Raw genomic sequence first — 14993 nt, 5'->3', positions numbered from 1 at the left:
AGATAGGGGTGGGATTTCCCGAGCTTTCCTGTCATTGGTTAATATTTTATTCCGTTGACATGTTTTCTTACTGCTAATGCTTCCGACACCTTGTTGTCCACCCCCCTCTCTTAAAGCCTGGCTGGAGCTGTCAAAACCACGCCTATAGAGGCCCACAATTGGTCCAGAAAGCGTAAAATCAGCAATCAAAGGGGCTTGGTTCATTAGTGTTGGGATCGAGGCAGGAAGGACATGTGAGATAGTCACAGTTCTACAGCGAACAGGGCAAGATCATTTCAACTCCGTGTCCGTGTGGAATGATTGCTCTAGCCTTCCGAGAGACACATCTTATTTTTATCAAAGCGATTGGTGGGGAGAAAGAAGGAAACCACGATTCTGCTCTCAAAGCGTCGCTGCTTCTTTATCTTTGACTGATATTGTTACTGTACTTCGTGGAGGTACCAGCAACGGGAGATTACGTGTAGTATAAGCTAGTTCCTATCAATTCATTTTTTCCCAGATAATAACCATCTATAACGCGTCTATTCATAGGCTAGCTTTCTGGCACCGTATTCGAAATTACTTCTGAATAATTCTTACAGAAATAAGACTGAAATAAATTATTCTGGAAACGGACCTACTATTTTTGCCCAAGGGGGAGAATATCACGGTATATCATCATTTCACTTCGATATTTTGGATGCACCGATGAGAGATCCAGTTTTCACAGGGACTGCCATGGCTTATCACCCGTTCCACGCTCACCGGCCGACCGACTTCTCCATGTCAGCTTTCCTAGCGGCCGCGCAGCCCTCCTTCTTCCCGACGCTCACTCTGCAACACGGGGCTCTCACTAAGCCCATGTCGGACCACCTCGTCGGAGCAGCGGAGGCAGGGCTCCACCCGGCTCTCAGCCACCACCATCAGGCGGCTCATCTCCGCAGCTTGAAGAGCCTGGAGCCCGAGGAAGAGGTGGAGGACGACCCTAAAGTCACACTGGAGGCCAAGGATCTATGGGACCAGTTTCACAAAATAGGAACAGAGATGGTTATTACCAAATCTGGAAGGTGAGAGTGCGCCCTGACAATTATTGCTTGGTGGGACAAACATTGTCCATACTGTATAGGCTTTGTGTTAAGATGTGCATGGTGTTCAGATGTATTCTGTAACGCTACAGCAAGATTATGGCGAAAGCAAAGAGGGTACGAAAGAAGTAGCTACATTTAGGATTATAGGCAATAGTCCAGGCCCTGCTAAGCGAGACTGGCTCGATGTGACTGTGTTTTTCATTTTATTCTATTGCATGTTCTTTAACTTATAAGCCTAATGTATCATCGAAATAAATAAATAATTTAACTTAAAAGTGATGAAATACAAACAGAGTTTTCTTTATCATTGTGACCTGACTTGATAGCATTGTATTTAGTTTCGATGGTACGATTATAATGAAGTTATAATCAAGTTTGGAGCGTCTTTGACAGTAAAGGATATTTGACATATTTTGAAAATGTAGAATTTAGTTTAGTCTAGCAGTCTTGCCAGAGAGGGAAAAACTCCCCTGGCTTTAGTCAGTAAAACGAGAATAGCATATGGATGGATCAAACTGCATTCTCTCGTGACAGTTGAGCTTCTGGATTTTGTAAACAGACTGTCAGACTTGAAAAAAAAGGATTGTGATTTAACCTGATAGTGTCATATCATAAATATATTTCACTCGGCTGATTGCAGACGAATTACTAAATATTATAATTAACAATAGAAAATAAATATAAAGTACTTTTAAGTAGGCTATTAGGACCTACTACTTATTCGTTTTATTTCCTACAACTATCATGGTATTTGCAAAGTTGCATGTACATAATTCGATGGAATGCTTTTATTATGAATGACAGTTCTGTCAATTAATATTACTTTATAATTTGCCTCGATCGATGACTTGGTGTTGCATTTTCCTGGACACGAAGGAGAGAGAGAGAGCAACTCGCCTATTGACGTGTTATTACAATGTTATTGCCAGATTTATGGGTCTTGTCTGACAACATTAAATGTCATATTTGTATGAATAATCCTACATGGAGTTAATTCCACGCATATTTCTCTGTCTTCCAGGAGAATGTTTCCTCCATTTAAAGTCAGAATAAATGGGCTTGATAAAAAAGCCAAGTATATTCTATTGATGGATATAGTCGCTGCCGACGACTGCCGCTACAAGTTCCACAATTCTCGCTGGATGGTAGCGGGAAAGGCCGATCCGGAGATGCCCAAAAGAATGTACATTCACCCGGATAGCCCGGCTACGGGAGAGCAGTGGATGGCCAAGCCGGTTGCTTTTCATAAACTGAAGCTGACCAACAATATCTCGGACAAGCATGGATTTGTAAGTACTGTATGTTGACTTTTATTTACATTTAAACACGCAATTGTATTTCTGATGGATAACAATAAATTACACACATTTTATAGACAATATGTTTTATGTTTGGTGTAACACAATGTATTTATAGACAGATACTGTTGGATTTACGCCTAACGTACTGCCACTGTATTTTTCCCAATATATGGATTAGTATTGCCAGGACATTGTTCAACTCAATGTCGACAGGCCTCTTTCCAAATATGATCTCCCAAAATGTCTAAAGCTTCATAAAAGTAACCTATAAATCTAATAGCATGCTCTTGTTGGTAGAAATAGTCATGTAACGCAATTACACATTTATAAAACTGAGTTGTACACGATTGTGGAAGAGGATTGTATTCATGATTCAAGTATTAGATTTGCTATTTTTAAAAAGCCTCATATAAACGAAGAGGAGAATTGGTAATTGAGAATTGGGGATTATGAACTTCAGAAATCAGGTCAAGGAGACCGGGCAGAGTGGAAATCGGTTTGGATAGGGCGAGTCTCTGTGGCGTCCTTTCGGTTTGATAGCTTTACTCCGATCTAGCCTCACTGTCTTGAGCTTGCTTGAGCAGCGTGGAATAAAAACAGTGTATGGATGTAGCCTGTACTCGAACTCGAAGGCCGTGCCTATTCGTGTTTCGCCGTCGGTCCCTGAAGTGCTTTTTGTAGCCTACTGTATTGGATGCTGATGGATGCCACACAAAGTAGGCTATATTGAGAGAAGCTGCAGCGTGTGTTCAATGCTCCTATGTGCAAACAAACAGCCTGTAAACAAATTGAATATTTACATGCCAGACGCATCCAGACGTTTTTGCAAAATGTTGCAGACAGTGTTTTGATAGATGTAGGCCGTAGGCCATCCAAAGTTGACATTTAATTATCCAGCCACTGTGTATAGGCCTACGTATTGTTGTAGTTAATGACTGTATAGAATATACATGTTCTAAATGTTATCAGATACCCAGTAGGTTGGTCAGCAGATATGACAATGCAAACATTACATGAACTGTTTATCTTTAATATTGTTTTGTATCTCGATCTGGGTTGACCACAGGTGTGTTCTCATGCATTCTGAGAATACACACTAGGCCCAACTCTAAATATGACCTACTCACTGTTATGAATAATAATGATACTAGGCCCAACTCTAAATAAGACCTACTCACTGTTATGAATACTAATGATACTAGGCCCAGTAATAATAAGTATAATAAATAATATTAGCATATTTTAATGTCATTTTATAGTGTTAATCACTTATGGGCCTACGAGTTATTTTGAGATAGGCTTATCATCAGATAGTCTCGATGAAATTATAATAATTCATTTTTTCCTATATTTCCACAGACGATTCTTAATTCCATGCACAAATACCAGCCCAGGTTTCATATCGTGAGGGCCAACGACATCCTGAAGCTCCCCTATAGCACGTTCAGGACATACGTGTTCCCGGAGACTGACTTCATCGCTGTCACAGCTTATCAAAACGACAAGGTAAGCAATTTAATACAGTAGCCCATACAATACTGTACAATACTGTACAATACAGTGGAATTTAACATAGGCTACATTAATGTTCGAGACCATGAAATAACCTCGCCATAAGAGTTTGGGCCTATATTCACACAAATGCCACGATTTTGTATCAGAAAAGGGTTAAACTGAACTTCAATTTCGATTTTGTTTTGTTTGTTTTTATGCTGTGAAAACTTGGCTCATTTGTGGAATTAGATTGCCTCACTCGTTTGTTTAACCTTGTTGCATGTAATGATCTTTGTTTGCGAACGTTAAAGACGTACTTTTTACAGTGTAACCGTTGCTGCGGGGTTTTTAATCTGTAAAACTAAATGCACCTGCTCAATCAAACCGCATGTTGGTCATCATTGTCAAATGTTATGGTTAACCTTACGTAACCAGTTTAGCCTGCAATTGCAGGCATATATTTGACTAGTAAAATACGTATTTGTAAAGATTGGCTATTGATGTTGTCTTTCCGTATATGGGCTATGGACAATATGCTGCTGGCTACAATCCCATTCAAATCTAATTAGATGGCGCTTCTTTGGACACTGACACCGTTTGGTTAAAGACTGATTTCCCCATATGGTTATTCAGGGTGTCAGTAATTCCTAAGATTGATGGTGAGTATTTATTTTAGTTGCAGTCTAAAATTATCTAGCTCCCTGCGCCCCCCTCTCCTCTTCCCCTCCATGAGTCTAATTGGCGTCCGTGTCAGAGGTGGTCTTGTTGCTATCGTAAAGTTTATTAAAGTTTATGGCAAAGAGTCACAATCGATCAGAAGGCACTAGCCTCGTCAGTTTGTCCGCGAACTACACAGTTTCAGAGGCTGCCTGCGCAATCAAAGCGTGACAGATGGGGAACTGTGACTCCCTGATTGGTCGATTCGTGAATTCCTCAAGAGTTCCATACACGGTGAGGAGGGGGGGAAACACCAGCCTCTCAAACAGGACAAACCCCGTATCGAAACATTTAGGCCAAGCGGCGTGTACAGCGGTTCCAGTGACAGGGTTGGCTTTAAAGCCCATGCAGTATTTTTTTCCATACATGCCTTGCATGAAGCAACCCGCACTCAGCTCTCCCCCTCTCTCCGAAAAGAATGGATGGAGAGACACTGTATGTTTCTCATGGGGCTCGTGAGAATAACGCCTCGTCATTAAACCCCTATTAATAATGCAACATCTACCGGGACTTTCTTTCATCTGAGTGTGTTCTGTTCGGTGTGTTTAACGGGACACGATGTATGTGGGAGAACTATATCAGACTAAATCAAGTGGAGAACAACACGTGACCCTATATATAGGCCAAGACATTTTCGGCCTAACTGGACCTATAAGCCCATAGGCCGATTTATGGGCCCAATTCTACTACTAATAATAACAATAATTAATTGTAACGTCTATGGTTAGGCCTATTTGTCATTGTTTTTCTCGTTTATCTTGTGTACACCCTGCTCTGCCTAATATATTTTCTCTATCTCCTGTCTACAGATAACACAACTGAAGATTGATAATAACCCTTTTGCCAAAGGATTCAGAGACACTGGAAATGGAAGGAGAGAGAAAAGGTATGCATAGGCTATGTCCATTCACCCATCACACTGTGTAGTCTAGCCTAGTTCTATAGAAATGATATTATCATAATACGATCATATGCATAGGTCCTATGTTATGCATGTTTTAACAATGCACCAGCGTTATTCCTTAATCTGTTTATTAGTTAACAAAATAAAAATGACAAAATGCATGCTATTTTCAACTCTGATGTAGGCTTATCATTGAATGTAGGTCGGCCTAATGCTGGCATCATGTCATGTTAATGGTGTATGGATTCCTTACTTGAATACATGTACCCACTATTATTAAAAGGGAACCGTTCAACTCTAGGAAACAGTTGACCCTTCCCTCCCTGCGGATGTATGAAGACCAATGCAAAGCAGACCGAGACGGGGGCGACTCTGATGCCTCCTCTAGCGAACCAACAACTGGCCGAGAACGTGCGCACTCCCCAATCGGACCTGGATCCAGCCCCCTTAGGTTCAGTCGAATCAGCCGAGGTAAAATCAATTATATTCAACCTAAATCTCAGTTCGTTTGATAGGCTTAAACATAATAATGCAATTGTGGCCAATGGCATTTAGACTTATGGTGGCTGAACTGTGTAGGCTATAGGTCAAATCCTCTAGTAATTTAGCCTATGTGAGAATAGACTTTAGGCCTATACCCAATAGTGTACGGTTTGTGATAACTTCATTTAATTTATTATGTCAAAGTATTAGATGTACATACTAAAATTCATAGAGGGTGGCAGGTAGCCCCATAGAGGGCGGCAGGTTGCAACATCGAATCCCCAAGCTGACAAGGTAAAACATTCTGTCGTTCTGCCCCTGAACAAGGCAGTTAACCCACTGTTCCTAGGCGTCATTGAAAATAAGAATTTGTTCTTAACTGACTTGCCTAAGTTTAAAAAAATATGCAACACAAAATGCATTTTACCAAGAAAACACAGAGTAATAGTACATTTTCTAATGAGAAAATGTACTTTGATCGTTTTCAGCAGCTCATGTTCTTTAGATTTTCAATGTTCTTTCGTGACAGGCTATTTGTTCAACTCACTTATAATTGAAATATTAAATAACTGTTTCCTGTTGTAATGCATAGACTTAATCAGGCTATTCGACCATCGAAAAACTAACTTTTGACTGCTCAACTTTCGAGTCATAACTGAAGTCTATTTACTCTTGGGTTAAAATACAACACAAAAGCCACATGTTAATGCTTGGAGTAAAGCCTCTTGGGCTGACATGTAGGAAGGAAACGGTTAGACAAGGCATGTTAACACTAAATCATGACTGTACACTTAAAATAATCACTTACACAGTGCGTGTGCTTGTGAATGTTGTAACCACTGCCGTTTCAACTGCTATTTTACATTCCATTATTAATGATATATTTGGATTTATTTAAGTCTGAGCATGGCATGGAATTTTGTGTTATTTTACATTTAGGCCCACCAACATTACAGCTAATTCTGACTACAACTTTTTTTTATAACAGATGATAAAACCTGTACTGACAGTGAGCAAGAACTTGATCATCAGGATGAGCGTTGTACCGCATCAAACAGCCCTGGACCGGAGCCGCCCTCTCCCTTCAGCCCGAGGTGCGAGGACCGGGTGAAGGATAAACTGAGCCTGGACAAGAAAGACGACTATCCTGGCTCCAGGAAGCCGAGCGACTCCATATTCAGGAACCCTGAGAAAGGAGACAAAACGGAGAACAGGCACAGGAAAGACACTACAGATTCGTCAAAAAAGAACACTGCAGACAGCGGCGGGATAAGCGCAAGCAAGGAGAGTTTCTCCCCGCTCATGGTTCAAACAGACAGCCCCTCACACTTCAGCGCGAACCACCTGCAGAGTCTGGCCCTGTCTGGCTTGCACAGCCAACAGTTCTTTAATCCCATGAACGCCGGACAAATGCTATTTCACCCTGGACAGTTCGCTATGGGCCCAGGTGCGTTTTCTGCCATGAGCATGGGACATCTATTGGCGTCGGTATCCGGAGCAAGTGGTATGGAGAACGGCAGCCTCTCCGCACAGGGCACGGGGGGCACCCCGAACCCTTTCCCCTTCCATCTGTCGCAGCACATGCTCGCCTCCCAGGTAAGGGAGACTTTAATTCTACACAGCAACAAATTGTTTGTTTGAACTCGGAGATCACTTATATAGGCCATTATGCTTGTTTGACTTTAGGCCTAGAATATGCTTTGACGAATCAAATCAAATCAAATCGTATTGGTCACATACACATGGTTAGCAGATGTTATTGCGAGTGTAGCGAAATTATTGTGCTCCTAATTCCGACAGTGCAGCAATATCTAACAAGTAATCTAACAATTCCACAACAACTACCTAATACACACAAATCTAAGTTAAGGCACGAGTCTTACAAGTATGTTCAAACTTAGTGCCAAAAGTCCACTGTAGACGCTATGCTTTGTACCATTTAACTGGCCAGATTCAGCAGGCCCTATTCTGGGCAGAACTCAATGTCTCAGTATGTTTTTGGGTTATCAGGTCACTGCCACTAGGCCTAGGGAAGCTTGGCTCTCTTGCACGCTCACCATAGCGAGGACGCATGCTGGCAGAATAGCGACAAAAAAAGTATAGGCCTATATTATTATTACCATTATTTTGAACAACAGTTTTGTTAATTGTGTTTCAAAGCAGTCTGATATTTGTTTAAAATGAACATGCTTTAGAAGAGCACCCATAAATCAACCACACAGGAAATGTGTGGGTGCAAAAACGCATGGCCTTGCTTTTATTTACCCCCCTTTGGATTGGGAATAAGCGTTCTCCTTTTTAGCATCCAATGCGTATAGCCTTCATTATTCTAAGGGGTTCATTAACTTCGGAGAAGATGACTTCCTTGTAGGTTTAATTATTGAAGTGAACTAGCTATTCAGGCCGTGCATAATTTGGTCGTTGAGCGGGTTCCCCCAATAGGCCAACACGGTCCTAGTGCTAACTGCCATTTTCTCCTGTCTGATTTCAGGGCATTCCCATGCCGACCTTTGGAGGCCTGTTCCCATACCCATACAACTACATGGCTGCTGCTGCAGCCGCGGCCTCCGCCATGCCCGCCAGCACTACAGCCAGCTCGCTCTCTAGGAATCCCTTCCTCACCAGCTCCCGCCCTCGGCTCCGGTTTAATCCTTACCAGATCCCGGTGTCTATGGCCCAGAGCACAAGTCTACTCACCACCGGCCTGCCAGGCGGACTAAACCCGGGCTCCGAATCCTCCAAATCGGGCAGCAGGGAGACGAGTCCAGTGCCTGATATCCACAACAACAAAGCGGGGTCGAGTCATAGGACCAGCTCTCCCAAATCGATGAAGGACTCTATCAATGAGCTCCAAAACATCCAGAGACTCGTGAGCGGCCTGGAGAGCCAGAGAGAGACGTATCCCCCCAGAGACTCCCCTAAGTGATCTCACTAATGGAATAATATATTCCACCACGACTTGGCTTGAAAATCAGAGGACTTTATTAAACATTTTGTACAGCACATTACGCGAGGAAATGGCAATACCGGCCTACCTTTTCTCGCATCTGGACTGAGCAAGGAAGCAGGGAATGAAGGAGAGAGAACCAGCGTCATCACTTACTGTTACTTTGTGGGGTACGCTTTCAATATTGTAGGAAATTGAAGCATCGTAATAATATGAAAACCAAAAGTGGGCACTGAATTTTTAGGCTGCTGGCTAAAACTTGAGTACACAAAGAGGATACCATACCACAAGGAGGAAAACCTACTAAGAACATTCTTCATGTAGAACATATTGATGTTAAAAGGACAGTGGAAACGTCGTGGCATTGTTTTTAGGGACTGAAGAAAGAAATAACTTTATCGAACTATAATCAATAGACGTGCTTTTGATTTACGATGAGAGCACTGCAACAGCATAAGTACTGAATGAATATGGGCGTGCAACCTGTGGAATGACAGGAAACAAGCTACATCCAAAAGGTTTTCAAAACATAGGCTATTTCAAAAGGGATGGATAAAATAAACATTCCGTTAAATATAATTGATAGAAGAAAGCTTAGGCCTATCATTTTTGCCAGAAAAAAACGTTTTAACTATTTATGTAATTAAAATGAATTATGTAAATAAGCTATAAAGGAATCCAAGAATATGCAATTGGTATTAATTTATTCAAAACTGTACATTGGCGTGTATATAATATGTAGAGTTTAACTCATTGCTTTTTATTATTTTTTATTTTACATGAACGTATAGGCCTTCTGTAAATGAAAGCTATTTAGCGCTTGTTGGTTTGAATCAGAACGAACGTCTTTAAATGTAATGCATAGGCATAGCTGATTATCTGCCTGTGACACGTGAAGGAAACAAACATATGTGCCATGTTTATCTGCCATCTCTGTCTGCAAAAACTAATATCAGAAAAGAGAGAGAGAGATAGAAAGAGAGAGGGAGAGATAGATAGAGAGGAAGCTGCCTAATTTGTCACATTACCTGACTATTGTCTGCAGGAGAGGCAGAGATGTAGAAAAACCTCAGGTCATTTCACTCCAACACAGGAGAGGATGATAGCATGTATCTTTAAATGGGGCACAATGCATATCTATATATAAATATATTTAATTTGAAAGCGTATCTCGTTTATGCTGGTTGTCCGGGTAAGTTCATTTTTTTGTTGAATTATCTCAAAATTTCAATAAAAAAAACAATGTGTTAAAAAGTTTTGTTCACTTATATTTTGAATCTACTGGATACAGTTAAAGTACGTTTGAAATTCTGAATACTAATAATAATCATTTAAATTAATGATTCATAATGTATATAGGCTACCTATTACTAGTATTATTATGTTATAATTATAGCCGAATTATTATCTCCCAACATCAGATGAATGATGCCTCTAAATTAATGATAATACCGCCTTACAAGAATAGAACTTAAAGACCTGAAAACACACACACACACAATTTTGTGAAACATGACCTAAGTTGTTCACTGAGTGTATGGCGCCCTCTGTCGGCAGTATATTTGAGGATAAAATGTAAGTTTTTCAGCCCAGTATTTCTCTAGTTCTTTATCAGTGATGATTGTTTAACAAATTCACACGAAATATTATGTTACATTATACCATTTTTAAAAAGGCAAATCAATGTATTGTAGGTTTCTGTTCATAAGAGCAATGTAGCATGTATAACTGTCATTAGTTACAAGTCAATTTATTCTTATAATAATTAAGACTATAGGTCCATAATTGTCATATTTTCATTGCGTTGCAGTTGAATTGAGGCACGTGAGTGATGACACATGCAAGGCACTTATTTTTAAACTGAGCTACTGTTAGTGTTTCTATCAGTGTTTCCTGTAGTATTGTCTGTATTCTACTATTAATAGAATATAATAGTAATATAGGAGTATTTATAGGAGGGCGAGACACGGAAGTTCCGTATCCTCCTCTTCAATTCAACCGCACATATCCTCTACACTTTCAATGGCACTTGGCCTATAGACGCAGTTAACCGTTTGAGTGAATGAGAAAAACGGATATGATACACAGAAACACAGTAGCCTACGGTTCTCTATAGGTCTATTGAAATAAAAAAGAATTCACATATAAGGAGGGTTAAATTAAATATACTTCCCTTAAGAAATTAGACACAAATTAAATTCAACAGCAGTGCTCAACATGCCATAGGCCTTATAAGCATTTTGTTGTCGCATTACAGAAACCGAAGGCATAACTTTCCAAAAAGTACACACATATTGTCTTCACACGGGCTAGTACAGATGAAAACTATTATTTTAATCGTGAGAGAGATGCCTTGGTCGGGGTGAACTTGTCCCATATCACAGTGAAAGGGTTTTAAGCGCAACAGCACAGGCTGGGAAGTTTGGGAGGATTGGCGCTTGGACGCCAAGCCACTTTGGCAGCAGACAGCCCTTTGTCCAGCAACCGGCGCCTGTCGCCTGCCTGCCGGCCACACAGCCTCCCCACACCCGCGCATAAAGGCAAGGGGAGTTGGGGGAGATCCCACCAGCCACGGTTCTTCTAATTAGAGCACCCCTTCTTGTTTCTTTTCTTTTCTTTCTGCAGCCATAATCACAAAACTCTCATTCTATTATGGGGCCATTGTTGCCCACTCTGTTATCTTCAATTAACAGAGTGAGCTACTCGACCTCGCACTCTCGGATAACAAACTATTTGTCTAAAGCAATCAGTCAATGACTGATCAATAGGCTCGTTTAGTGGACTCATGGATGCGACTAATGATTGGTGACGGTTCGGGGTAAAAAGGCCAAGACTATTCACAACTTTGTTCAGTGATCAGTGTAGGCCGCTATTTTTCTATTGTTTCTACAACATACATGAATAGAATCTCTACCAGGCCTGGTCGAACGAAATTAAATAAAATGTGCGCACGAGTTAATTAAAAGTGTGTGCATGACTCACAAGAGCACGAGATAAGCCTGAACCGAGATAACTCAAATTCTTGCTCATCATTAACTTATATAATTAGACTATAATTATTTATATGATTATTCAGCTACAGCAATTGAATATTCCGTTTTGACCACATTTTCACATGCATTCCCATGGGCATGAGAAAATGTAATTCTTCCTGATCTCAACCAACCAACCAACCCAGCATGACTCATGATGAGTAAGTAGGCTACAGACTCGACTCCTTTCACTAAAATCAGGGCCAGACAATGACATGAAGATGCTAATCTATTTGTCCATTACAGTTAACTTGTGTTCTGTGTGCTTATGTAGATTTTCGGATGTTTACACTTACCTGAATCTCCAAACATCTCTCAGCAAAGTGATCGTGGAGGCAGGTGATTCGCTGATTGGATCACTGTTGCCTGACTGTGCCTCAATCGCAAGGGCACATTTTCCCGTAAAAAGCCGATATTTGAGCTCAAATTAGATAGCCTATAAAATAGCTTTATCAATACAGCAAAGATGAAATGCATTGGTCGAGTTCCCCTGCTCAGACATTGCATGCATCAACCAAAAGTTGCGTGAGATTGCTATAACAAAACGATGTGGTTAGCTGATACTTAAAATACCTATCCAGGCGTTGTAGATCTGGCATGTGTCAGCAACCGCTGGGCAAAGGAAAGCGGCCATTATCTGCTGTCTGTTCCACTGAATAGCAGATCATTAGGGGAGACCGAACACAAAGTAACACTTTCAGTCTTTTGCTTATTTATGAAACTATTAATTGAATTAGATTAATAATATGTTTATACAAACAACATACACATATTCCATTAAACACTGTAACTAAGTTTCTCCCTAGGACATGGCAGAAGCAAAAGATTGTCTATTATATTTAACAAGACAGTCAAGTGAACGCTATAACAATGGAAATACATGTCCTCAAAGATGGAAGGCAACAGTAGCTAATAAGAGGGCAGGCATGCGTGAACAACAGGCCAGAGAGATAGACAGAGGACTCATTTTGTATCAGTCCCATTATTGACAGCAAGGACAACGCCAATTGCCTGATCACTCCCAACTCAGCTATCCAAAATGGATAGAATCTGAATTATATTAAGATAAAGAACAATTAGCCTATTCACTTATAACCGTTGGTGATTCTCTGGTGATTAGAAGCAAAGATGGTCTATTATATTGACAAGACAGTCAAGTGAACACTATAACAATGGAAATATATACTCTCAAAGATCGAAGGCAACAGTAGCTAATAAGAGGGCAGATGCATGCATGACCAGCAGGCCATAGAGTGGCGCAGCGATCTAAGGCACCTCATCCCAGATGTCACTACAGACCCTGGTTCGATTCCTAGCTGAATTACAACCGGCCGTGATTGGGAGTCGCATAGGGCGGTATACAATTGGCCCTGCCTCGTCCAGGTTAGGGTTTCGCCGGGTAGGCCATCATTGTAAATATGAATTTGTTCTTAACTGACTTACCTAGTTAAATAAAGGTCCAATAATACAACATTTGTGGTCTGTCACACAGAAAATGTATTGATTAACTTGAAGAAGGACATTTAAAAACTTTATTTTAACAAAAGTATCGAGATTCCTGGCAATTATCTTGGGGGCAGGAGGAGTCTATTCTGCATTCTACATCGCGCCCCTTGCCTTCGCTATCTCAGAACGTGAGCTGGGTGAGAACACCGACAACACACCACTGGAGGAGTGGAGACAGATCTCTTGGCGTAAATAACAGCAAGAAAGCAGATATCAGCCCAGAATAGACCGGCAAGGAGGGTGGCGCGCGCACAGGCTGCCGTAACCTTCTAAATAAACATTTCATTGGAAGCTCTCACCTGCTCTGCGTTCCGAAAAGACACTTGTCATGACCTGGATTTCAGGCATGGGGCGCGTACACATAATGTGGGCTGGAACTGCCTCTGCCTCTGGCTCTGACTTTTTGCTTGTTCTTGCCAATCTTAGTGGACTTGCTCAAAACAGTTTTGAAGTACCAGCATTCACCACTAGATGTCACAACTACTTACTTTTGAAAAACAACAAGATTTTGGGGAAAATATCAGTATAAGATAAATTATTTCGTGAAATGTCACAAAAGCTGGAAAAAAGGCAACAAAAGAAAGCAAAAATAAGTTCTAGCTACATGTTCTAAACATGAAGCAACATTTAGGAATTCTAACACATTAGTGATGGTTCAAATGTATTCAACTTCTCCAGTACTGAGTTAAAGCCTTGAAATAAAAGAAGAGTACATCGACCTAATAATGTGCGTGCGTGTGTGTATCTATTGCCACACTTATTGAGAAGGATGCCTTAACGAGGCCCTGAGAAAAGACTATCACGTAGGCTACATTGTTAATTTACAACTATCCTCGAAAAAGACAGTGGTGGAAAAAGTACTAAATTATCATACTTTAGTAAAAGTAAAGATACTCTAGCTAAATAAAAAGCTACTTGAGTAAAAGTGTAAAAGTACGGTTTTAAATGTACTTAAGTACAGTGGTGGAAAAAGTACTACATGTTTTAACTTGAGTAAAAGTACAAAGTAAAACTAAATGCTATACATAAAATTCCTTATATTAAGCAAACCAGACCTCATGATTTAAATGTATTTACAGACAGACGGGCACACTCCAACAATCAGACATAATTTGTAAACGCAATACACAAATCAGAAGCAGTAAGGATGATAACGCATTATATTGATTGGTGTGTGAATTGGACCATAATTTTGTCCTGCCTCAGCATTGAAAATGTAACAAGTACTTTTTAGTGTCAGGGAAGATGTATGGGAGTAAAAAGTACATATTTTCTTTAGGAATGTAGTGGAGTAAAAGTAAAAGTAGTAAAAGGTGTAAAAATATATAAATTGTAAACTAAAGTACAGATACCCCAAAAACTACTTAAGTAGTACTTTAAAGTACTACTGGAAAAGGATGTGTATAAAATAAAATATTACAATACGAAAACCAGTAAATCAATGATAAACCAAACAATATTATAAATGAGCTCTTGAACCCAAGATTGTGTCCCAAATGGCACCCTATTCCCTACATTGTGATTATGGGCGATGGTCAAAAG

General features: G+C 40.4%; 1 protein-coding gene across 4 annotated transcripts; it reads left to right on the top strand.

Moving 5' to 3' along the window:
- Positions 1 to 220: 220 nt before the first annotated feature.
- LOC118397388 (T-box transcription factor TBX2b-like) lies at positions 221 to 10500 on the top strand. Of its 4 annotated transcripts, none has more exons than XM_035792072.2 (7): positions 221 to 1046; positions 2089 to 2365; positions 3728 to 3874; positions 5389 to 5465; positions 5785 to 5954; positions 6955 to 7562; positions 8458 to 10500. In XM_035792072.2, exons 1-7 carry the CDS (start codon positions 688 to 690, stop codon positions 8890 to 8892), a joined length of 2073 nt encoding a protein of 690 aa, XP_035647965.1. In that variant the 5' UTR covers positions 221 to 687; the 3' UTR covers positions 8893 to 10500. The 4 variants fall into 4 exon arrangements, with proteins under 4 accessions (XP_035647965.1, XP_035647963.1, XP_035647966.1 ...); XM_035792070.2 differs by having other exon boundaries at positions 5767 to 5954; XM_035792073.2 differs by having other exon boundaries at positions 222 to 1046; positions 2089 to 2356.
- The last annotated feature ends 4493 nt before the right edge of the window (positions 10501 to 14993 follow it).

The sequence above is a fragment of the Oncorhynchus keta genome, chromosome 18, assembly GCF_023373465.1.
Source record: "Oncorhynchus keta strain PuntledgeMale-10-30-2019 chromosome 18, Oket_V2, whole genome shotgun sequence".
Taxonomy (NCBI): Eukaryota; Metazoa; Chordata; class Actinopteri; order Salmoniformes; family Salmonidae; genus Oncorhynchus; species Oncorhynchus keta.
The sequence above is the reverse complement of the archived record's forward strand: the minus strand, read 5'-3'. Positions and strand labels throughout refer to the sequence as shown.

Bases quoted from the DNA above. Each gene is read 5' to 3' on its own strand.
- LOC118397388 (XM_035792070.2), top strand. From the start codon at position 688: ATGAGAGATCCAGTTTTCACAGGGACTGCCATGGCTTATCACCCGTTC. The intron at 2,366-3,727 runs GTATGTTGACTT...ATATTTCCACAG, and splicing joins AGCATGGATTTGTAAGTACT to ACGATTCTTAATTCCATGCA. The intron at 5,466-5,766 runs GTATGCATAGGC...TATTATTAAAAG, and splicing joins AATGGAAGGAGAGAGAAAAG to GGAACCGTTCAACTCTAGGA.